This window comes from Lonchura striata, chromosome 6 (assembly GCF_050655825.1).
Source record: "Lonchura striata isolate lonStrDom1 chromosome 6, ASM5065582v1, whole genome shotgun sequence".
NCBI classification, from domain to species: Eukaryota; Metazoa; Chordata; class Aves; order Passeriformes; family Estrildidae; genus Lonchura; species Lonchura striata.
Genome location: NC_140708.1, coordinates 12870790 through 12896012, shown reverse-complemented (window position 1 = coordinate 12896012; position 25223 = coordinate 12870790). Strand labels below are relative to the sequence as shown.

The 25223-nt window shown below is 38.6% G+C and overlaps 1 protein-coding gene across 4 annotated transcripts in view; it reads left to right on the top strand.

Annotated features, from left to right (window-relative positions):
- Positions 1–25223, top strand: part of BICC1 (BicC family RNA binding protein 1) — an 89180-nt gene that overhangs the window by 9340 nt on the left and 54617 nt on the right. For all 4 annotated transcript variants that reach the window (XM_021548516.4, XM_085583225.1, XM_085583227.1 and 1 more), the window contains one exon: positions 23269–23315. In XM_021548516.4, the coding sequence (XP_021404191.3) occupies positions 23269–23315 (47 nt within the window). The remainder of the gene's footprint in view (positions 1–23268; positions 23316–25223) is intronic.

The window sequence follows — 25223 nt, the reverse complement described above, 5'->3', positions numbered from 1 at the left end:
TGAGATTTCCAGTCATTCTGACTGCCTCCCAAATGGCCAGCTGCCAGCAGCTGTGTCTTGAATTTGGCATCTTGAGATCAACAGTTTATAAATGTTGTGGAGTAAAGCTCCTTTTTTATTGCTTAGATTTTTTTTTTTTTAATTGCCCAGGTTAGTCTGTCCTAAAAGTTTAAAGATTAAATTTTGGCCCATTCCTCTGGGGTCTGTGAGCTTCTGAAGGAGGCACACTGGTTGCTTGAGGAGGCTCTTTCCAGGCCATCCACACAATCTGCCAGCTGAAGATGCAGTTAGCCCTTGATAAGTGATAGTTTTGTATGCAGCTAAATGTTTTAGCTGTTACCATTTCTAGAAGGGCTCAAATGCAGCCTGGTAGAAATTTTACTGGACTGGGAAGAATATTCTCTTGTTTGCTGCTTTCAGACCTTGAAAAAATTGCTTTTCTTTGCCCCATCTGATTTGACTACTGAGCCTTTTCCCAGAGGTAGGAAGCTGGTCAGTGTAGCTGGTGGCAGCCACAAGGCAGATGCATTCCCCATGCTGATGTAATTCCAGGGCTTGCCTGGTGTGTAAAGGTAGCAATAAAACTTGTGAAGAAGATTCCTTATGTATAAGATTTGATAGACTTGTATAGAGGAGCTTTTTCTCAAATATTAATGTATGAAAATAGCAGAATCCCATTTCTCTTTTGGCTTTTTGCTTGTTGGGAATATGTGTAGCTGCAAGTGAGGCATGAGCCATCCATCTTCCATTTACTAAACTTCTCTGTAGGCCAGGCCTTGGGAAGCTTTGCAAAATCTTGATTCCATTTTCCCCTAAAACTATGTGATATGAATCAGGTCTGTAAGAATGGTTTTTGAGGAAAAATAAGCAGCAATCATTGTGCTTATGTGGTTATTGTCAGGCTTGCAGTATGTAGATGCTGAGGAATGTTTATTATACTGGGATTTTATAGGTACTTGTTTTCCTCCATCTCATAGAAAAGTTTTTCTGGTTGTTTGGTTTGTTTGTTTTCCTGTGTACCTGCCCAGTATGTTAAGAAGCTATGGGTTGATAATTCTTTTATCTCTTTCAGTCTTCTCTACAGCTTTTTAACTTGCAAAAATAGCTTCTATTCGTAGGAGTTATAATGGCACAGGAGTTTAATTTGCCTGCTGAGATATTACAGAGGTTTTGAAAGCAAAAATCTGTAAATAAGAGTGCCAAGGAAAGAAAAAACAAAGCCTCATCTCAGATCATTCAAGTGAAATATAACTGCAAGTTCAAATATGTACTTAAAAAGATTGAGCTATGTGTTTTCTCACTTACTTGGCACGAAGTCTGTGTAAAAGCTTGAATGATTGTCCATACAAGTGATGAGATGACAAGCAGAAGAAACCCAACATACCTTTCTGCTGCTTGTGGAACAGCTCAGCTCATGGGCTTCATCTATTTAAACTTGGTTCTTGGAAAGGAACTGTGCTAGATTTCCTTGTGAGAAGAACTTGCAATGTTTTTATAATCAAGCTGAGCTAAATGGTCTCCAGTACAACATATCTGAAAATGAATATTAAACCAAGTAAATCTGGTCTGAAAGAAGCAATATTGAAAGATAACTGGAGAGAGAAGCTGGTAACACCAATGATTTCTCCTGTTGTTTTGAAGTGCTGCTTTTGTTTTCTAGAACATGTACTTGTGTCTGTGCTCTTCTTAGCTCCCACATCACAGAGTGGGTCAGGAAAGGAGCACAGGGGGACACTGGCCCTGCCCCCCTGTTCATCCTGGAGCACATGGCACAGAGGTGTGTCCAGCTGGGTCTGGAGCATCTCCAGGGAGGGAGGCTGCAGTGCTCAGTCACTGCAGAGTAAGGAAGTTCTTCCTCACGTGAGATGGAGCTTCCTGAGCATTAGCTTCTGCCATTGTCTCTTGCTCTGCCTTGCTATATAAACCTTTACATTTTTTGTTGTATTGTCTAAGGTTTCATGGTGAGGTTGCCACATATTCCAAAGTTTTAACTAGGTTTTCACCTCTTCCTTTTTTGTTTATAAAACATTTTTTTAATTCTACGTACAGGTGATGATTTTTTTTTTTTTTTAGATTTTAAGCAAACTTTGGTTTGAGGAATCTGCGTTACCACTCTGAATTAGTGGTTTAACCTTTAAGTGTGCCTTTTACCTTATTGCCAATCACTTTGTGTGAATGGAGGGCTTTGATTATGTCTATTTTGATTGGCTCTGTTCTGTTCAGTCTGTGCCTGCAATAAATTTATGGCAGTTGAATATACAGGATTGGTAACTTAAGACCAAGCATCAAGAGAGATGGAAAAATGAAATTCATAATTCCAAAATAAATATTAAGTCCATTATAAGCGATCCAGTGAAACATTTTTGTTTAGTTACATTAATGTCTTCTGAAGATATTCCCCATGTTTTTTATAGTGAGATTGTGTTCCTTGAGGGTGCATAAACTGGGATAAAGAGTCATTAAATCAGGAGCCTTGTTGTAAAGGAGTTCTTGTGCAGAGCATTTCACTGTGCTATGGAGCCATGATGAGCCATGTGCTGACCAGAAAGGGGTTAAAATCACCTGTATTTGAAACCATGTCTCTGTGATACTTACATTTAAATGGAAAAGCACACATGTATTTATGTGTAATTGAAATGAAGGATACATTTACATGTCACCCTTGCTGGGATATGGAAATCCTTATCATCAAAGGAACATGAGTTTTGGTGTCCCTTTTTCAGGATGTGGAAGTACATCCACAGGTGAGAAGTGCTATAGAGTGGAGAAATATTAAATTGCATTAGATGGCCTTCATTTATATGCAGCTGGAGCAGTTAAAATTGCATTGATTTAAAGAGTCTGGATGTGGAATATGTTTTTAAAATACTGTTTTATATAGTAGAAAATAATCCTGGTATGTCTTTAGTTTTTTAGTTAAACAAACACAAGTGCTGTTTTTCCTTAGTAAATTTACTTCCGGAGTGTGTATAAAATAGTGGATAAGAGAGAATCTGTTTCTAATCTGTTCCATGTGCAGAAACAGTGAATAAATTTGATCAAATCTTTAGTTCTTTATTAGCAATTCCTTTTTGAAATAAGAACATATTCTGCAGAACTTTATTTTCTTCCTCTATGTGGAAGACATTACCATCATTAGAGTGTGGAATACATGGGCTCTCAATATGTGTGAAATTTTTCAATGCACTAAACAATTGAAATTGTAATGATATTTTCTGTGTTGCTTAGCAGCACTCAGGTTTTTTACTTTAAGTGGTCTTCAGTGACATCTTTAGATTGTTCAGAGACTTGGCAGAAATAAAAAAATCATTCCTGTGTTTGAGACATGAGGAATCGTTTAAGCTGTGGAAAAAAAAGAGTAGGGTATTGCAAAGTTTTGTATGTATTTAAACATTTACAAAACTTTATATTCTGTGCTCTTGTAACTGTATGGGGGAATTGAGTGCTAGAAGATTATTGTGCTGGATTTTAATTATAGTTTTAGGTATTTATCACTTGGAAGATGCAAACTTAGACAACAGATAAATTTTACCTGACTGAAGTTTTTTATATGTCACTGGAATTACGTTTCCTGTGTTTATGTAGAGAGCTGAGGGTTGCTGGTGTTTTGACTTGAGAAAATAATACAAATCAATTAAAATGTAAAAGCTAGTATACTTTTTTCCTTAGAGGATATCAGCTGCATTTTTACAGGAATCTTTTCATTGGGTGTCTCTCCTGCGGAGCTTCTGTTGGCACTGCCTTCCCTCCAGGCTTGGATAGCCAGCCGAGAGTTGGAGACTGCTTTTAATAACGTGCTAAAAATGAAGTGCTGTCAGCTTCGTGCTACGGCTCTGTGCTGCCTGGGGCTGCTTGTGGTGTCCCTGCTCCTGCTCTCTGCAGTGCGTGAGAAGAATGTTCCTCCTGAAGCAGAGCAGCGCTCGGGGCTTGCTGCAGCAGGACTGAGCGAGGCCTGGGAGCAGCAGTGGCTGAGCTGCAGGAAAGAGTGACACAACTGCCCGTGCAGGTTGGCCAGAGCCGAGGTTAGAGCAGGGCAGCACAGCCAAGTCTTTCAGACGGATAGGAAATGTCAAAGTGGGAAGTCTCAGGACCCAAGAGGCAGAGGGAGACGTGACTGAGAGGATTATTGAAGTCCAGTAGCGTTGGATGTGCACAGGAAGGATCTCCCATACACTGCACGGCAGCCAGGAACGCTGTCGGGAGAGGAGCTGCTCAGTGCTTCTGTTCAGCCTCTCCCATGCTCTCGTTCTGTTTGTAGTGTTTCATGGCAGGAGAGGAGGAGGAACCACTCACCAGCTCTGTTCTGCCCCCTCCCAGCAGCCTGATGGATCGAGATCGCTTGGAGCACGTTCAGCATTTCTGCACCTGGTACCCAGACTTTGGGCTGCTCTGCTTCACATGGGTGAGAGCAGGCCAGGGGAGGCTGGGAGCCTGCAGGGGCTGGATGAACACAGCCTTTTTCCATCCTCTGCTAACTGCCATTTCAGACAGAACACAGATCATTGATGAACATTGCACTTGAGTGTAGGCTTTGCTGTAGATGCTTTGCTATGTACCGACCCAGGAAGGGTTCTTTCTAATATGAGTCCCAAAACAGCCACTCTGGTTCATCAGGCCTGCTTCATTGGAATGGAGGCAGTGGCAGGATGCTTGGGATGTTTGGTATTTGGGTGTGTTTTATTTGCTGCAATAAGGCAAAGTCAGATGCTGCAGTGCATGTTGACTTCCATGTTAAAGATGTGAACTGGAAGACCATGGTGTGGAGCTGCTGGTCAGCATGGATTTGCATTCTTCTGAAGAGAAGAGCCACAGCCATAAAAGAATGTTTGCAATCTTCTGGATAACAGTAGAGACTTTAGGAGTGTAGTCACTTTGGGGATTAGTGTTGTGCTTGCAAATGATTAAGAAACAATTGGGGGAATACACATATTTGTAAAGTAGATCAATTTTACCTGTAATGTGAAGGTAAATTGATAGATGGAGCTTCTCATTCTGAAACACTTGAAAGTCCTTAATATTTAGCATTTTATCATAATTTAACCTTCCACCATTTTAGTAATCAAAGGTGTAAGAATGTGCTCTTAATGTCTGAGTAATTTTATATCCTGTAAAAGAGTTTAACATCAGCCCTAGTGAAAACACGGTTCTATAATTATAAAATATAATTATCGCTGTGGTCTCTCTTGTGATTCCCAAGTGATGTTGTCTTCTTGAATATTCTGCTCTTGGGCTGTATTTCTTTTACTACAGAAATACAAAGCCAGTTTCTCTTTTGAGGTAGTCCATGATTTAAACCTTATTGAATTTAAAATGAGAGTATCTCAGCATTTTTAGGGACAGAAGTAGAGGTGAAGAGGGTGTTTAGAAGGAAAACACCTTTTCCTATAAGTTAAATAACTCCTAATTCAGTTTTTAAAATGTGCTGCATTGACACTTGTTTGTTCTTCTGTAAGTGGTGGTTACTGCTGCAGGTGGATCCTAGGTTGGCTCCTTTTGCTCAAATACAGACTGGTTTGAGATGTTTCTGCCAAGAGCTGATTAATTACTGCCACACAGAGATTGAAGTAGACTGAACGCCTTGGAGAATGGTGCTTGAGCTGTCTCAGCTCCCTGATGCTATTTCTTCAGCAATGGAAGAATAGTTTCCTTTTCTGGAGAAACTTCTCTGATCTGTGGGCAAGTGGGCTCCATGTAAGCACAGTGAGAGCTGCCTAACATTTCACTATGACAGCTCAGGCAACAGAAATTTATTTGATTTGCTTTTATAAAACAAAGTTTTTCTTCTGACATCTTAAATTTGGTGATTATTTTTCATTAGGTTGCAGAAAAGATTTGTATCAATTTCTGCAAATCGGTTTTGCCAAGGCTGTGGGTTTGTGATAGCCAAGCAGTCTCATGATTTCAGGGTAGCAACTGAAAGAGCCGAAGAGTATTTTATGGTGAAATCCAGTTGAGCTGTAACAGAATACCCAAATTCAACCAAAATCAAAACAGAAGAGAAAAATGCAAACAGGAAACGTTGCTTTTTTTGGCAGTCTTAATAATAATGGCTTATGAACTCCAGAAATGGAGTACACCCTCCAGACTTTTGCCTCTGTTAATTCTAGATGGTTTGGAGTTGTTTTTTTTTTTTTTTTTAATTATGCATGGTTGAGATAGGCAGAGACTTTCAGAGTCTAGCGAGCTTCTTGGACTGTAACTTCTGGCTGTTAAAATGTCCTTTCCTCCACAAGAGTAATTTATAAACTTCCATGCTTGTCTTTACAGGACAATCTACTGGTCTCCATACCATTTAATTAGTGCTAATTGTATGCAATGCCTCATGGTTTTTAGTAATGTGCCAAAAAAAGCAAACAATAGCCAAATTCTGTTTTAAAGGAACAGCTCAAATAGTTGAAATAGCACTGGTAAAAAAAAAAAAAACAGCATGAAGGAAGAAGCATAAATTAAGGGATAAAGTCATTGTTGGCACAGTAGGTAGCACAATACTGTCATGTTTATCTCAACAGCATGAATTGTGAAGATTGTAGCCACATCTGATGGTTCATACTTGTACTATGGCATCTGTGCAATAAACTATATGCAGTTGATACTCCTGTATTATTTTTGAGCTCAAGATTAAGTGCTATTGATGGTGGTATTGTCTATAGAGTAAATAAGGTGTATGTATTTATAGTTTTTAAAAATATCTGGATTTCAGTATCAGGAGGTGGTGATTGAATCTTGGGGTTGCATTTCTCTGAGTATGTGGACTTGAATTTTCAACTGCAAAAAGGCTTGATATCAAAATCACCCACAATCTCTGCAAACTTAGGAACTTGGAAAATTCCTGGGGATTAATTGCAACTCTAGGAAGACCCAGTTAAATAAAGTCAATAGTAGGAGGCTTTGCTTAATACTTATCATGTGTGGGTAGGGCTGTGTTTGCCATTTTTCTGCAGAAGGCATAATGCAGTTTATTCTGAGTGGCCGCTTGCACTGTGGGGAGGATTTTTCTGAGCTGGAAATGCCCATGTTCCCTGGTGGTGTTTGTGTGTGCTGAGTGACAGCAGGGCTGAGCATGGCTGCAGTTCTCTCTGTGGGACTCATTCTTACCCTTTCTCAATGCATTTGTGATTTAAGATCTCTCACTCTACCAGTATAACGTAGTTCTTAACCTCTTTCCTCTCCCAGTGCTGTTTACTCTGCTTAAAGACTCCTGAAACGCAAACTTTCCAAACATTCAGCAGAGCAACTAGAGCAGCAAGTCCTCAATTTTTTCCTTTTCTGCTTGGTTTTAAAGCTAATCCATTTTAACTGCAGGAAGAATGTAATTTTTCTGTTGGCTGCTTTACACTGCACAAAGCTTTGGTTCACGTTGTGGAACATCTTGAAATCTATATAATTGTAATGGAAGAAGAATGTTTGGAATCTTTTGTGGACAATTTTTTTTAAAGCAGAGCTTTCTGGATGGCGAAGAGCAAAGGCTGCCATGGCTTTTTAAACTTTTCTGTTCCTCAGTAGCAGGCATTTTCATGTTCAAGGGCTCCATGATCTATCCTCTCCCTCCTTTCTCAGGAAAATAATTGTTGGGTTGGCAGTTTTGAGTAAAATACTTAGCCTTAAATTTTCAGTTTTCAGCTGGTGGTATAGTTTTGTTTTTATTTTTCTCCTTGATGGTTTTGTGGCTTATTCAGTATTATTCCAGGCTTTGCATAGTTCTCGCAAACCTGTGGGACTGCTGACCTGTCTTTTTGCATCCTGAGTTTCTCTGTGTGATGAAAAAAGCTGAAATAAAGGTCAGAGGCTCACTATATTGAGAACAACACAGTTTAAGAGGTTGTTCTGTGGAGAATTTTTTTGTTAAATTATAAGAGGAAGAAGCATTGGATGTTATTTTGGGTTTTTTGTGTATATTATATGTTTACTTTCTTTTAGAATTTACAGACTTTCCAAGAAGTCTCAATTTCACCCAATATGTGAAAAACCTCTTTTCTAAGGGCTTGATAAAGCTTTGAGGAAGTAATGGGGGATGTGGAAAATGACAGTTTTTTCTGTGATTGTGATACTTGCCTGCATGCATTGCAGCTTGGTGTTGAAAAATTACATGGCTTGAAATAGTCATCAGAAAGTGAAGCTGAGTTACAGTGAGTTCACCTCTTACATAAACTGTGTGATTTTTATTGGGGCTGTTTTGTTCCTGCTATTCATTGCTCATCATCTACACCTATTACACATTTTGATAGAGAACGAAAACCTAAAGCAATTTTTTTCTGTATTTCTTAACTGGGTCTGCTTAGGACTAGAACAAGGCTTTGTTGCAAGCTTTATTTTTGTTTTTAAAATTAACTACTAGCTGGTGTTTACTGGAAACAGTAGCCAAATGTGGGCACATAAGGGGCATTGCCCAATCTGTGCTCCACTGTGGAGATTGTCTTTCACTAAAATACAAAGCCAAGATCCCCTTGGCTGTCAAGTGGCAGCAGTGCCATTATATATTCACTCTGCAGCAAAACTGAGTGCTTGAGGCTTGGGTTGTTGTTAATTCTGTTGAACATAAAACGCTCATGTGGTTCGTTTTTGGTTAAAGAAACAACTGATGGCTTTTGCAAACACACATACAGTAATTTTTTTATTGATGGGTAACTCATTTCTTTCACAGAAAGCTGACCCCAGTACATGCTTATTTATGTCTGGGAATGCTGACTTGGAGCTACTTCCCCCTGCTCTCAAGTGGACTGTATTTCCTTAGGAAGGTTTGCAGTTCAAAGCCCCCTTGCCTGCTGGAAACAAAACTGTTGTTTGAGTTAGAAATCACGCGTTTGCACGGCGTTCTTGTTTTCCCACATACCAGCATACAGATGTGGTTATTGTAAATTAAAAATACCCTGGTTGTAGAACTGAATTGGAAGTACCTTATGTTTGTGCCTGCTTCTGCTTTACATCATGTGAGTCACACACAGGGATTTCTCAGGAGCAAATGTGGCTCCGTAAATAAATAAAAGAGCCCTTTTTCCTATATTAGCTGTCTTTATCATTCATAGCTAGAATTATTCTCGAGAGCAATCCCTTCTAGCATTCCCTGTGTTTGGCTCTTGCCTATGCTTATGTTAAAGACCTTGGGATAATATTTTTCCTTCTGCCAGGTTTCCTTGATACCTAAGTTAATGTTTTATGCTACTTATTTCTTGATCTTTTTGAAAAGAACCTCATCAATACTTCTGTACCTCTTCAGTAAAAGCTTGCTTTCCTGTGCTTTCTAGTCTAACTTACCTGCTGCCATAGCAATCTAATAATTTTCTAATTATCAGATGCCGCTTCAAGATTTTTTTGTCCAAAAACTGGCTGTGATTTTGGGTTTTATTCATTATCAAGTCCTGAGAGTGACATTACACTTCTTGATTATAAAAGGTATCATAAAATTGCTAAATGTACCATGTCAGCTCAGCCCCAATGGATCTGGATGTGTGCATTAATTATGTTGGTTAATTATGGTTCTCCAAAGAACACCAATTGCCAGGTAACAGGGCAAATAGCAAGGTTTGAAAGTAGACTTGCTTTTTCTCTTTGGTTCACTGACATTCCTTCCACATTACTAAGCTTTCCATGTCATTTAAAAAGTGAGTGTTTTGGCAAAAGCTTTATGAAAGCATGAAACACATGGGCAATATTTATAAAACTGGGATATTTTGCAAGTGCAACATGTTGAGAGATGTTACACAATGCTCAGCCCATAGTGGTTTTTATGAATAGGTGGCCATGTCATTCTGTGTTTGGTGATAAAGATTTGGTTTTGTATTTGTTACTAGAAAAGGACCTGATTTTTGACGTAAGGCAGAAAAAAAATTGACTAACTTGTATGGAAAAGATTCAAACTGATTAATGCTGAGCAAAAATGGTAAAACAGTCCTGAAAGCAGCATTGCATTAAATCAGCTGCACTAACATCTTGCTACTTAAGCCTCTTGTTTGCAAAAATACGGTATTTCTTCAGCTAAAGCCCCCATGCAGGAACGGAAGTCAGAAGTGGGCCAGCTATTAGTTCCTTACTTGTTATTGTTTGGTTTTCTAGATTTTGGCAGAAATTGCGTATTCTTTGTTTTAATTTTTCACTTCCCCCACACTTGACATTTTATATCCTTTAAGTTTACAAGTTTCTTTCCAGTTCATTTTGTGTGAAGTTAAAGGGCTTTGTATTATATCAGCTCTTCTAAGCAGGACTTTCCTGAATCTTGAACATATAAAAAGGGAATTTAATATTAAAAAATAGTCAAGGTTTTTAGATAAATGAGTTGCGTAACTCAGAATTACAGTTGTCTAACCACAAAACAATGTGTTCTTGTTTACTTGTGGTCATTAATTTAGCTTAAGCATTTCCTGCACTGTATCACAAGGTTGTGTAAATGCAGCTTTGTAGAGTTTTCCTGACTTATATATTTCTTGTAAACAGCAGTTGTAGAAATAGCTTTGAGTCCATAAAAATACAAATTAGATAGCAGGGGGCCAGATGCAGGCCTTTGAGATTGTGCACTGTAGTCAGTGATGTGCTTGTGCTTGAGAAGAAAGGAATCTCAGGATTTGAGGAACATATTTTGGGCCTGTTTGTGTAGGCAACATAACTTCAGCTCTCCACTTCCTGCCCGCTCCTTAAACGCCTTGTTGGGTTTCAGAAGGTTGAATAAAAGGTTCAGCAGCCCACAAAGGCTGGCTTTCAATCTTGGGGCACACGCTCCCAAGTGATGTTTATTTAGGGTCAGTCTGATGCCCACAGCAGTGTTGGGATAGGTTTGAGCAGTCCAGGCCTCTACTGGAGGTTTCACCCCTCTGTGGGGCTGCTTCCTGAGTACTGAAAAGTGCAAATAAAGATTCCTCTCACCTCCCAAGGGCAGCAGTTCAAAGGTGTTGCCAGGACCCTCAGGAGAGTTTCAGCTACCCTATTGCCTCTAGGAGGTGGCAATCACAAGGAATCCAGTGCTTAATTGCAGCTGGACTTCTGAAGTCTCGTCTCTTTAGAGCCTTTGGGTTGGAGGGAGCTTTGCATTTCTATACATCTCCCCCAGAGCCAGAAGACACAGCATGGAAACCAAGAAAAGTTTATTTGAGCGTGTTAATTTATATGAAAGCGTGGCCCAAAAATGCATACAGGGTTTGATGGCTGAGCTATAAAGTTGTTGATAATATTTATCCCTACAAGATGTTAATTTATCTTTATTTAAGTACTGCAAAATTTGCATCCTTGACTGATTTTGTTTTCTTGATATAAGTCCAAACTTGGAAGGAGTCACCATGTGAAGAGGGCTGACAGCCCAGCTCAATGCTTTAAGGTGAAGGGGCAGTTAAAACTTCTCTCCATATGTAGCCTTTAGTGATGTGTGCTTCCAGCATGCCTGTGTTCAATTTCAGAAAGAACTTTGGGGTCTTAGAGGGACAAATCTCAGTAGCATTGAGGTATTCTAATAACTTTCACTGTATGTTCTGCCAGATAAGGTTTTGGTTTTAACCTTTAGGTGACTGACTTGTGGTCTCTCTTTTGACTCTGTCGTACACAGCCTGAGCTCAGATTTGTAATACCTGAGCCATCGTGCATTCCTGAGGAGTGTAGAGCACTTCCCAATGAAACAGTCATCAATCTGTGACTTTGCTGCTTGCTCGTGTCACTTGAAATTCCACTTGTCTATGCCACCTTACCTGTGGTTTGGCAAGAATGCTCAGGTTTTGTGAAAGAATATATAGCAAACAAAATACAGTATCAGCATGATTTATCCTCCTGTGGTTCAGCTCCTCTTCCACTGTAGAGAAAATTGTTGTAGGTTTTCTGTAGTTATTGAAAACTAATGAGAAATAGATGGTGAAAGAATGTGATTATTTTCCATCTGAATTCCACAGGGATTTGCTACAATTCAGCAAACTTTTCCTAGAAGATTATTTAGTTTGAAAAACGCATTGGTAATAAAAAGAAATGCCAGCAGTAGAAGTGCAGAATTTCCTGTGGAGTTGAATCTTTGTGCCCAGAAGGGGCTTTCTCCTGGTGCCAGCTTAGAGCAGTGTTCTTCTGGATACATACATCTTCTAAGTCTCAGTCCAAAGCTGTTTATATCTGTAGTGCTGCCTCAGTGAAAAAGCAGGTAGGATTTCCCAGGTGGAGTAATTTCACTTAGGAGATTAAAACTAACATAATTGGTTTGATTTATTTTTGTTTAATACCCTAAAATCAAAATGCTCTTGCTTATCTTAAGGTAGCTGTCCTCTTATTTTGCTAAACAGTCCACAATTCTAAATTAAAAGCTAATGAATTCTTTCTCCTAATGGTGCATGATTGGAGCTGGTATGGATGCCAAACTTCTGGCCAAATTTTACCAGTGTAATGTAAACCAGTGAAGGCTTTTATCTTACTGTAAACTGTGTCTAAAAATCCTGTTATACAGCTTGACATTCTTGATTGTGTATGTTTTTGTTTACATGCATGCACATAATTGGAATAATTTAATGCTTTGGCAGCTGTATATAGCAGTTGTGTTTTTTAATATGAGAACTGTTCATAAGAAAAATTCATGTAAATTATGAAAATGTGGACATAAAACCAGCTGTGAAAATAAAACTTGTTCACCTTTACCAGAAGGGTCTAGACTTCTGTTGTGCTTTGATCATCTTACCTAAACAATTACTTCATTTCCTTAGTTTCTTAAAAGCAGAAAGATCTTGATGTTGTGAGTAAACTTGAGTTTGACAAAGTAACTTATATCACTGTATTTTTGTGCTGATACACAAATTGGATTTCTTGCCTAGAAAGTGCATGGAAAAAATGGGTGACAAGTTAGTGTACATTTTGTTGTGGTGATACAGCTCTAAACTGGATGGATGAGTGAATTTGCTTCCTCTGCTTCCACTCTTTGGTGGGATCCATCCCACTCTCTCTTTACAAATCTGCTTTGCAATTTCCTCAGTGATGTTACTTGAACAAATTGTTTTGGTTCTTGGGTCAGACTGATGAACTTGCCTTCTTCAAATGTTATGTAGATTATGATGGTATCCAAGAATAAACTGGCACCCTTTTTTCCTGTCTTTAAAGCTATGAATTGAGACATAGGATGTATTCCTGAAAATTGGGTTGTGTGTGATTTTTTACCTTTATCTTTTTTTTTTTAAAATTACTGAATGCATCAGTGCCTTGCCCCAGTGCTTATACCTGCACTTACTTACATTTGTTTATCTTATGCTTTTCTTCTTGACTTTTTAAACTTTTTGTCCTTTGCTACTTAATGCTGGTTTATAGCTCAGTTATCCTTCTCATGAAGTGTTTAAGTGAGTTTACATTTTTCTGTATGTATATCTAAGCTGGTGTTTTTCATTTAGAGGGAGTAAAAAATGCAAAAAAAGATCCAATTTACTTTTTGAAAATACTCAAGGTAACAGCTGATGTCAAGTGGGTAGTGTACAAGAGTGACCCTCAGTTTTACCATGAAGTGGAAAGTGACTGTTCTAAACTGAACAGCTCTCTGCTAGAATTCCTCTATTGCCACACACCTTAGAATCTGGAATGAAAATATAGCAAGAAGCCTGAATTGAGTTTTTATCTGGGGAAGAATTTACATCGAAGGCAATCAGTATATTTTGAAACTGATGAATGCAAAATAGAAGACAGCAGACATTCAAAATTCTCAGGCTGAGGGAAAAGGAGATGCCAGGCAGCCTGGGTGTGTGGATTGGCCAAGTGTTACCAGTTCTGTGGATGTGCAGGAGCAGAAGAACAGATATCTAGAAAAGGGTTCACAACATGTGTAATTTAAAAACTGAGGCTGTTGGGTTTTATCTTCTGATAGAGACAGAAATTAAAAGTGAGTGGGTTTTGGACAGAAAAATGAAACTCTTGTTTTGTTCTCCAAATATTCCAATTTCATCCAGGAAGCTGGAGAGTGTAGGGTTGGTTGAGTTTTAGAAAAGCAGGAGACTTTGTAATTCCAAATAATAGGAGTTTTTTGTCCCTGTCAAATGTATTCCAGAATCTTGTTCAGCATAATGGGCCCAGATACAGGCAGTGTTTCCTTACTATTGGAAAAGGCATTGGAGCTCAGTGTTTAACCTGCATTGCAACAGACTTAAACTGGTTTCCTGTATAAAGCTTTGTCTTTGACTTAATCTTGGCTTCTCTCCTTTAACTCCACATCTGTGAATGACTCATAACAAGCAGGACCATCAGAAAAATATTGTGTACATTTTTATCCAAATCTGTAGGGGTTTTTTTCTGATTTTTTTACAGGCTTGCTGCATTCTCCCCTCCCATGCAATGAATCATGCAGTATCTGTGCTCATACCTGACAAGTGGTTCTGCATTGGGGGAAACTTGAATGCTAAACAAATAGAAAGAATATCCCCAGCCATCAATTTGCTGAGAGCAGAGCTTTTGTATTTGGCAGGTCTCCTCTGTCAGCCCCTGGGGCACTGCTGATATTATGATTTTCTTTCCTCCTGTAAACAGCAAGTCCTGTTAAATGGATACTCTGGCTTGGGGCAGAGTTGGATCTGTCAGGCACTGGCAGCAAGGGAGGTTCTGCCTCCTGAGGCACTCAAAGGCTTTTTTTTTTTTTTTTTTGAGCTGTCTCATCCAGAGACTCAAAGCAGTCCCACTGCAGAACCCTTTAGAAAAATGCCAAGCTTTACATGTCTAATTTCTCCTGCCCTTCCATGAGTGCTTTGGCCTATTTCCAGATGTGTGACAGCACAGGGGCAGCTCACTCAGCTGTCTTGTCCCTTATGGAGTGATTACAGTGGCCACACTGACGGGAAAGGGCAAAATGCTACACCCTGGGTCCTTGTCTTCTGTATTTTTGTTTTAAATACTTCCCTAGGGAACCACAGCCCCCACATTTAGCACAGGTTGTGTGCATGGCAGCTCATGCACCAGTAATGATGGGTGTGTCAGCTGAGGCAAGCAAGGTGGAAGAGGGCTGGAATGGCTTCATCCTGTCCCAGTGTCGTGGTCTCTTCCCATGTGTCAGAAAGGAAGCCTAAAGCAGAGGACAAGTGAGTTGCTGGCATAAATATTCATAGTTTTTATTGCTGTGCAGAGAGGTATTTTATATCAGCAATATGGTGTGATATGGTGAGCTTTTCCTGCAGCTGCTGGACCTGCCCATCTCCAGCTGTCTCCTCCAAAACTGCCTCTCTTTGGGTAGCAGGTCAAGGGAGTTGAGAACATCCAAGCTGTGTCTGAAGTGGGAGAGTGCTCTCAGGGCTGGCTGCACACTGCTGCTGTCAGGTTTTCACTACAAAGGATTTGCAACAAATTAATACAATGTGATTTATTTTTTTTTTTCTGGCCTGCCTATCAATTTGGCTACAGAGTTCCAAGTTTCCTGGAAAATTGAAATGCTGAAAGTCCTGTTTGAAGGTAGAGAGGCAATTAACTGACTCCTTGATGAAAATAATAGAAGCTAAACCATATCAGCTTTCCTTTACACATCTCACCATAGCTGGTGCTTTTTGGATGTGACTGATTCCACTTTGCACCTCTCAAGGAGCTGCTTGGCAAAGAGTGAAGGAAGACTGAGGTCACAGATGCTTTATTTTTGTATATATAGGCAGCAAAGATGTTTTATAAACATGAAAGTCATAGAATTGTTTTCTTCCCTTTTTATTATTGCCTCCAGTAGTATTTCAAAGATGTTTTTCCCAGAACTGGGGTAATTATAGTGCTTGAATGTACTTAATGTAAGGTTTCAATCAGGTTTCACTCATGCTCATAGCAATGGATCTTAACAAAACTGTCTCATAATTCACTTTTTGATAGGCTCACATGTAAAAAAGTGATTATCAGTAGCACAGATGGAATTTTTCTGTCTTAAGAGGACCTATTAATAGGACAGCTTGGCTGTTATTTAGGTGTCAAAAAGCCATCTTCATCCATTTATTAAAATGGAAGAAAAATGTAGCTTGTAATTTAGAACCTGAGGAGAATAGTGGATTTATTTGATGAAAAATCATTAAGTCTTTCTTCCTTGGAATTCTCATCTTTTCCTATAACCTGGCAGCTGGGTACACTGCTGCATCGATATTCTCTTTTCACAGTACCATTAAAGTGGTTCCAAACTTGAAATGGAAAACCTGTGTTCATTAGAGACTCCTTACACTTTCAGGAAATGATATGTGATGTTGTGCGTTGTTTGGTTTTGTTTTTCTTGTTGGCTTCAGTTGAATTTTATTAGTTAAGCAATTTCCAAGAAGCGCTCTGCTGATCCCCGAAGCAGGGTCATTGATTTACTCTGTCAGTCATGGGAATGAAGGCTTCAGCAGGGCTTTGAAAATCAGTTTGGAAGCATCAGCTGGCATATCTTCTGTAGGAAACAGCAGAAGCCCTTGACTGCATCTGAAGGGTGATGTAGGAGACTTCCAGGAATATTTTACCCAGTTGGAGAGATGATGGAGCATTTGTGGCTCTAACAGTGAACAAGTGGCAGCCAGTAGAGCAATTTTAATCAGGTAATACAGTGCTAACAGCTACTCAGTTTCCCTGGCTGTGTTCAGGAGTGGCTGGCAGGAAGCAGAGCAGTCACTTCATTATCTTCATTAAACTCCTGAATCCCATGCCATGCACTCGCTGTGCTCCACATCCCACCAGGCAGCTGCACCCTTGGAAAGGAGAGATTCTACCAAGGAAAAAGGGGCTCCTGAGCAACCCCAGCTTCACAGCCTGCCTTCAAGCTGTGACTTGTCTCTAAAAATAAATAAACAAGCTGACTTATTTCTGTGCAAAGTCTTGGCAAGACAGCTTTCTCCCTAGGGATAAATTTGTTCTGCAAAATTAGAAAAATCTGTTAGATATCTTAAATTTATGGTTGTTATGTATTAAATTATTGGTTGTATATAGAGTTTTGTAGTTATGCAACTCGAAAAATATTGATGGTGGAATGGACAAGGCGAGTTGTTTTCAATATAACCCAATTATTTTTCCCTTTTTTTCTCCTTTCTATTTGTTTTTTCCTCTTATCTTTCAGTCACTAAATCTGTCAGGTCCCTACAAATACTATGAGGAAATCTCTGGGAATATTTGTTGAAAATAAATGTCTTTTTGGTCCTCAGAGTACATGTGTTGGTTGTTTTTCCTTGCATTCTTTCCTGGCAATGCATGCAGAGCTAGTGGAAGCAAGTGTAGTTTATTTTAAGTTTTATCTTTTTCTCTGTGTTGCTGTTCCCTTTATTAATCACAAATGATGGATGGGTGAAGCTTTCTGAGTTTTGGCTGTTGAGCTGGTTTTAGTTTTTTTGCCAGCAATCCTAATTTTAGTATCAGTGCTTGAATTTTAAAATAGTATTTAGGGGAGTTGAAAAGTTAATATTCTTATAAGTGAATATGACTAATATTAAGGGGAGAATGAAGATGATGGATGTGCCACCTGTCTGTGTTTACAGTCACATTCTGGTGATGCTGGCCTTGATCCAGGAGCCTCCTCCAGCTGGCAAAGGGTCTAGAAGGAGCCCGTGGACCCTGGATGGCCAAGGGGGCTCATTGACCCTGTATTTCAGCAGCAGGGTGAGAGCACCCCAGACTCAGCCTGCTTTGTTCCAGCACTGGTTTGGTCTGCCAGAGGCTGGAGCACAGCTGGGCTCTCTGTGGATAGCTCAGCAGTTGTGCACTGAGTTCTGCTAACAGGAGGAGATACACTGGAACCCACCCAAAACTGCCCAGATATTTGACAGGCTACTTATTGTCATTTACTGAGCATGCTGAAATTCTTCCAGCTCATCCTTGGCCGCCCTAACAGAGGTATTTTAAGTTTGTACCATGGATGGTTTTGTTTGGACTTATAAAATGCTTTATCTGACTTCTTAATAAAAGGTGACGCTTTCACCCTAAGTCCAAGAGTCCTTTTGTCACAGAATATGCAGATTGTGGATAGTTTCTGTAATATATCAGGTACCATGTAGATCCTGACTTTGTCATTACTTTTTTGTGAGCATGCTTTTTTTTCTCTTTTGTTTATTCTCTTTTGAATATTCCAGTAATTTCTCAAGAATTTTGGAGCTTTTCTCCCTTTGCTCAATCTCCTTTGCTGGTACAGTCAGTTGACTCTGGCCTGTCTATAGTGAGCATCCTCAAAACCTGAAGATTGCTCTGTATAAGTTTAAGAAAATTTGAATATCTGATTTTCATTCATCAACTCTGGAAAACTCCATGAAGCCATGTAAGACTCCAAAATAGTGAGATTGCAATGTGTAACAGGTTATTTTATGAAGTTTACTGTAATTAATAAAGTCAAAAGGATACATAACCTTATTGAAATGCCAGTTAACAGTCTCAAATATTTAGATTTTTTGTTCAGATTTCTTGCTTGTTTAAGCCTTGTTACTTCTCTTGCCAGACTGTATATTTTAGTTGAGTTGTCTCTGAGGCTTCTTAGTTCCTAAGCTGAAAACTGGAAGTGAGACTGGCTTTGCAATTACAAGAAAAATGGAAAATTGTTTTGTTTGGATTTCAGCAAATTCAATTTAAGGTCAGATTTTTTTCTTTAACAATGTACGCTCTATCTTTTTATTCCTAAAGGCATATTTTCAGCAATTTGGCTTAACTCTGTGGTCATGGGGGTGGAATTCTTTATCTTGGCTTGATATAAGCAAGCTTTCAGAGCATGTGTGGGTTAGTGTCTGACTTGGTGCACAGGAAAACACAATCTCTTTATCAGGTGGTTTCTGGTTCAATGAAAGAAGTTTTTGGTTGGGTTTTTTTTTGTGTATGACAGCAGCTTGGTAACTTTGGAGAAATAGCTCAGGCTTTCAATAAATAAGTGTCAATTCAATTTAAGAAGTTTGGAGTTAATAAAAATCAACACTGTTATGTAGCTAGCATGTTTCCATGGCAGTTAGAGTAAAAAAACTCAGACCTAAGTAGCATGAGGAATCTCTTGATGTAAATGTTATGAAATCTTTCTAATTCAGTGGAAAAGAAAGGTAAAGGAGAATTGAGCACTTACCTTAGGGTATGTTATTCTACAGCTTTTTGAAATCCTGTTAAGTTGATTTGTTTTGATGCAATTAAAATAATATCTAGTTATCTGTTGTGTTAGAGTATTTTGATGCAAGGAATGGTTTTTTTTCATCATAGTTGAGACCTGAGGAGCAGAACATGCTTTTTTGTTCTCTTAAAAATATTGTCTTTGAGTGCAGACAGAGGAGGAAGTTTGGACATTAATCAATGTAAAGGCCAAGTCACCAACTCAGTCACAGTCAGCTACCCTGAGTTTTTGATGACTTCAAGAGTTTGGAAAATAAGGCACAAAACTTGTGTGAGATCAGCAAAATTACGGTAATTCATTTAAAGACTTGACTTAATCAGTGTTTCTTGGGTTCCCTTCCTGTAAAATATGACCTGTATTGTAATAACTTTTTTAATAACTAAAATAACATTTGAAGTGAAAGCTCAAATTCATTTTTTCCATGTGAACTTAGAAATTACAATTGGGTCTTTTTATGATTTGGTGATTAAGTAGACAAATGGTGCACTTCTTGGGTACCATAACAGTTAACACCTGTTTCAACTGTTTCATATTTGTATTGGATGGAACATCAGCAATCCAATATGTCTTGAAAAGCAAAAATCTTATATAAAATATTTCATGGTATGGAAGAAATTACAATAAACAGAGTATAGCTTAAAATATAAAATGCTTGTTATGCACATTTACATAGGTTTCATCTGTATTTCTGAAATAAATGTAGCCACCTTGTGTAAAAGTAATCCTAGTTTTTGGAGGGTTGGTTAAGTGATTATTCAATACCATAAAGTAAATACTGTTTTCTAAGAAAACAGTATTTCCTGTGTTGGAAGAATTGAAATAGTTTGTCAGTCAGAAGTCAGGTACAACTGGATTAATTAGCATTTGCTTTTTTATTTCTCTCAAACGTGTGCTGGGGACAGGGACCACTGGACAGGGTGGAGTGGTTTCCTATGGCACACGCCAGGCAGTAATGTCACTGCTTTGTTGTTTGTAACTGGTGTGGTATTTTGAATTCAGTCATTTCGGAAAATGTGAACCTTTGTTCATTAAAATCTGAAAGCTCATTTCAAATTTAGTAGAGATGGGCTCTGTTGTACCTTCCATGCAGCACAGGTACAGCACTGCTGGCCCCCTCAGCCTCCCACAAAAGGCTTGTTGTCTGTGGTGTTTGGGAACTTGAAAACTTCCTGCTTTTTTGAATAAAGCTTGGTTTGGAAATCTAATTATTATTATGAAGATTAGAAAAAGAATTTGCCAGAGTGCATTGTCACATGTAAATATCTTGAGCTTCTTAATATGATATTTCAAAGCTGAAGTTTATTTTGAGAGTCAGGGTTAATACTCTCAAGATTTGTTTAGAAAATACGATCTTGGGATGTGATGACCTAGGAGACTTTTTTCCTAAACACGAATTCAAGTTTGCTTTTATCTCACTTTATCTGATTTGAGGTAAACCTCAATGCCTGACTAAATTGCATCTGCTTGTAGAGAACACTGTAAATGATTTGCATTTTAATGGCTTCTGCATAAATTTCATAACTCTGGAATGCTTCTCTTGCTCATTTCCCTGCAAAAGATGCTGGGTTTGCCTTGCTGTAACAAAATCTATTTAGCTTTTCAATTATAAGAGAAATGGGTATATTTGCCCTGGGTTTTGGCTATCCTACTCTTTTCAGAATTTTCAGGACTGCCTTTACCTACTTTAGAGGGCAGAAAGGCTTCAAGATAATTCACACAAATTATAAACATTTCAGACACATGTTGGAAGTTTTTTTAAACATAGGTAATTATTTTGGGAGTAAACATACATGCAAATGTAGGTAATAGTGGGTAGCATCACAAAATTCATAAACTGATAGAATTTAATTAGCTTTAATTGCTCCTCTTAAAAATCGGAGGAAATTTAGGAAGTATAATAATGAAAGAATAAGTAGATAATTGGTACAAAGAGTTATATTATATGAGGAGGGAGGGAAAAGGGAGATAATAGCTGGAAAATAGCTAACCACAAAAGAAACATAATACATTGATTCATGTAGTTTGTCTTCAAGTTTCTAGGCTTTTTTTCCTCTTTTATAGTGAACTATACCATTCTAAGTGTAACAAAATATTTTAAGCCACAATTCTGAACATCTTTTCCTTATTAATTCAATGCATAATGGAGATGGTAATGACTAGATCACCTTAACATAGAAAAATGAGGTATGATCAGAGGCATACCTCTTCCTGGATTAAAGAGTGCTGCATTTTGGACGTGAAGTGACAAAATTCCAACAGATTGCAGTATCTCTTAACATGTGAAGAAGTGTCCTAAGGTACAGACCTTCAACTTCAATGTCTTTCCAAAAACCACCATACAGTCTGCCCTGCCTTTTCACAGCTATCACAGGACCTGACAAATAGGTTATCATAAAGCATCTTACGTGCTGAAGAGCTCTCATGAAAGACCCTATCTTTACAATATGTTGTAACAACTAAACCTACCAGTTACTAACTAAAGGTTTTTATAAAGTGCCATTTGCTCCAACTTTCCTATTGTCTCTACTGCTGTGGGATTTTTCCCTGTGAACCCATTTTGGGATGTTTTCATTCCCTCTTCTTTCCCACTTTGTCTGTGCTTGTTGGATTCTATCTGTTGTGCCATCAGTTGTTGGTGGGGCCAAGCTGTAAATCAGGTCACCAGAATGATTCATATTAAAAATAAACCTACAATAAAAAGCTTGGAATCCACTTTGTCAGCATTCTACTTAATGCCCTGCAGAGCATCACTGCTATTATCTTAAGCCATCTCTTGTTTGTATTCAATTTGGAAATTATGCATTTGCAGCTGGAACAAAATCTGTCTATTCTCAAAACTGCAGCTTCAGCCGCACATCTGTCACGTTCTCATCTCCAATTTATCTTGTTCCCTCTGATTAAAGGCATGTTGATCCCATGTTCCACTTCAAATAGAGTGGTGGTGCTCCTTACTTCCCAAAAGCATTTCCTGTCTGTTCCTGAGTGAATGGAAAACATGGCAAGCAACGTGCACCTATCAAGGGGCTGCTTCAAGGAAGTTGTGTTTTTCTGCTCATATCAATAGCTGGTAAATCTGGAAAACAAAGCTTGTCCAGTTGTTTTCTGTGCTTCCAGAAAACCTTGTTCTGGTGAAACACAGACCAGTTTGCTCTTCTCATACAGCTACCTATGGGTTTTGAAGATGGGGAGGGTTTTTTTTTCTCAGACTTGTGGAAGTGGGGAATCTGGAATTGCTCTACAGCAAGATGAATGCTTGACAAGCTTCATTTGCTGCCTCTGTTGTGGCTGCACTGGAGTTGAATCATGAACTTCTGAACTGTATTAGATAAAACTTGCTAGTGAGCTCTTCTCTGTGATATTTAAGTGTTGTTATTGAGATTTTGAGAAGCTTATTTCAAACGTAGTGGCACTTCTTCCTCTGGGGTAGAAGTCATCTCATGCCTCCAGCCTGTATCTGCATTTGCTGTGACATTGCATTAGCTGAGTTAACAGTTCCTTAAGGGTTTGGAATTGGTTGTGTAGTTGGAGGAGGAGGGCAAAACTAAGTAGTTGAAACATAGCTTTGAAGCCAGGGTGATGGGGTGAGCTCAAGGGGGCTGTTTTGTACATGAGAAGTACAAAGTTGCTTCAGTAATCCTGTACCTGTCAGGAAAGTCTTTTCCACCCTCGGAGCTCTTTTAGAAGGCATCCCTTTCTCCAGGGAAAAGGAAATTATCCCTCTTTTAATCAGTTTGAGCTACTGTGTTTTGACCTGGTTGCTAGTTCAACAGGGATAAACTACAACACAAGCTACGTGCAAACAGTTGTATCATTTTAAGTGTGATAATTTTCATTAACTAAACTTGCAGTTATGGGTTTAAATACAAGTAGAAGATAATCCAGGTCGTGGTCTTGAAATCAATTGAGTAATGTGATTGATCAATTGAGTAAGTCTTGTGCTCTCCTAGCTTTCTTTTGATCCTGCTGTTGGTAGAATTGCAGGGTAGAGTATGCAGTGTGACTAAATGGCTACGCTTAGACCATGTGGATTTTGTAACTAAAATACCTATCAGTGTGTTAGAGCTCGAGTACCCAAATAGGAAGGGTTCAGACTCTGTCTTGGCAAGAGACTTGTAAAAGGTTAATCTGGGTATTACTCAGCTGTTGACAAATGTTTATTGCATGAGAAAAAATACCTGGAATTGTTATTTTACAGTAGTGTGTACTCGCAGAGAATCTCTATATGTAAGCCTGCAAATTGCCCCCTGTGTATTTAGTAACCAGATCCTACTTTTGTTTTGCAGCTGCTGCAGAGGGCAAAGGGAAAAGTGGGGAAGACTTTTTTCAGAAGGTAAGAATGATTGTTCTATAACAGTACCTGACTAGAGGAAAGAAAATATACCAATTATTCATGCATGTGATCAACTACTGAAACTTCATGTGCAGTTTCCACCATATTGATCAATTTTTAAAAAATTTTGTCATTTAAAGTGTCTCCTTGCTACCAGCCATGCAGGGAATGAGATGAGAAACAGGCTCTTTGTTATATGCTCCTGTCATCCATGCACAAAAACAATTTAACAGTTCTTTAACTGAAGATGTTAGAATATGCATGATGAACATCTGTTATGCTTAATTGTTAACCCAGAAGATGCTGGGAGGTGATCTTAAGGATATTGTCTGTGGATAAATGCTGGATTCTGTTATTAAAATACTGACTTGCAGCTTACTGTGATATTGTTGAAAGCATAAATATTTGGTTGAGAAATGCAATGGGCTTTTAAGAAAGAGATGCACAATCCACAAAATGACTCAACAAAGTTTGTGGTTGGACAGAGGCACGGAAAAAGGAGTCCTCCAGCAACTAAACTACAAAGATAAACATGGTCAAGAGTAATGACTTGCAAATTATTTTCACAAAGCAGCATAGTATTGGGGATTTTTTAAATCTTTTTGGTTTTTTTTCAAATAGTGTGAAGAACATTATTTATGAGTTATACTCATGAAAATCTGCATGCTGCAGGCTAATAAAAATGATGAGCTGTTTTGTCTTTAGTACAGAGAAGACAGTGCAAACTTTTCTGTATGCTGAAATGCCTTGATACTCCTTCTTGACTTGTTGTTCACTGAAGTAATTTTCTGTACTTTAGTGTAATTTAAAGTGGTTGTTCCAGAAAGGAAGATGTGAAAGGGTAGCATGTGACTGTGGGATGCCTTGATAAAGGCTGGTGAGGAGGAGTATATATCCTGCCAAAATATTTATGTTGCTCTTAACTCGCAGTGAGAGTTATTTTTCCAAATGTGGTGCTTAACTGTCTGATATTAGTGTGCTCAGAGGAGAATGTGTCAATAGTGCCTCCTTAGGATTTTATCAAAATACTTGGAGTTTTTTTACTTACTGAAACAAAGATAAGCCATAGTAGCTTATGCTATATTCTCCACATTATTCATTTTACCACAGTGTCATCTGCTCATAATTCTTAAAGATGTGGATAAAATATTTCTTCTTGAGTGGCTTATCTGTTTGACATGTGTATTTGATTACTTGATTATTTACTGTAGGTATGTTGTACCTTACAGTTATGTCATCACTAGTGTAATAGTAGAAAATACTGTGTTGAATTAAATAGGAAAGCAAAATATGCTAAACTTTAGGTATGTCGATGAGTGCACTCCTTATCCACACTGATGATACAGTGGCTATCCTGGCATTTAAATCTTGTAGTTGTGCATAGTTATTATCTAGGCACAGTGTGGGTGCTGCAATAGGTTAAAGCTGCTTCGTTTTAACTGACATTTTTCTTAAAATATCAACTCTACAGTGTAGATTTCTGAAGTTTCTAAGCAGGCACACACAATACTACAGCTAATAAAACCAGATGGAAACTACCTCCTTTGAGTTCTCTTTTGTTGGAAGAAATCTTTGGATGGTTGCTCATGGCTTACTCACTGTCTCTGTCTGTGCAATTTCCTCTAATCAGAGTTACATTTTTCCTCTCTCATGTGAAATGACTAAGGCAGAGTATGTGGAGGTAAAATGAAGACTCATTTCATGTGTTCCAGGTTGGTGCAGTGAAGAAGAAAGTGATTTGTGGCATTAGAAATACATTGCAACCTAAGGCAGCAGGACACTTGCAGAAACTCAGTATGAGCTCCAAGCTGCAGCAAAGGCATTTTTTAAAGCAGTTCAGATAATGAGACTTCAGGACATTATCGGCAGGATTTTGAGTGGAACAGGGAGGGAAAAGTGCATCCTTGA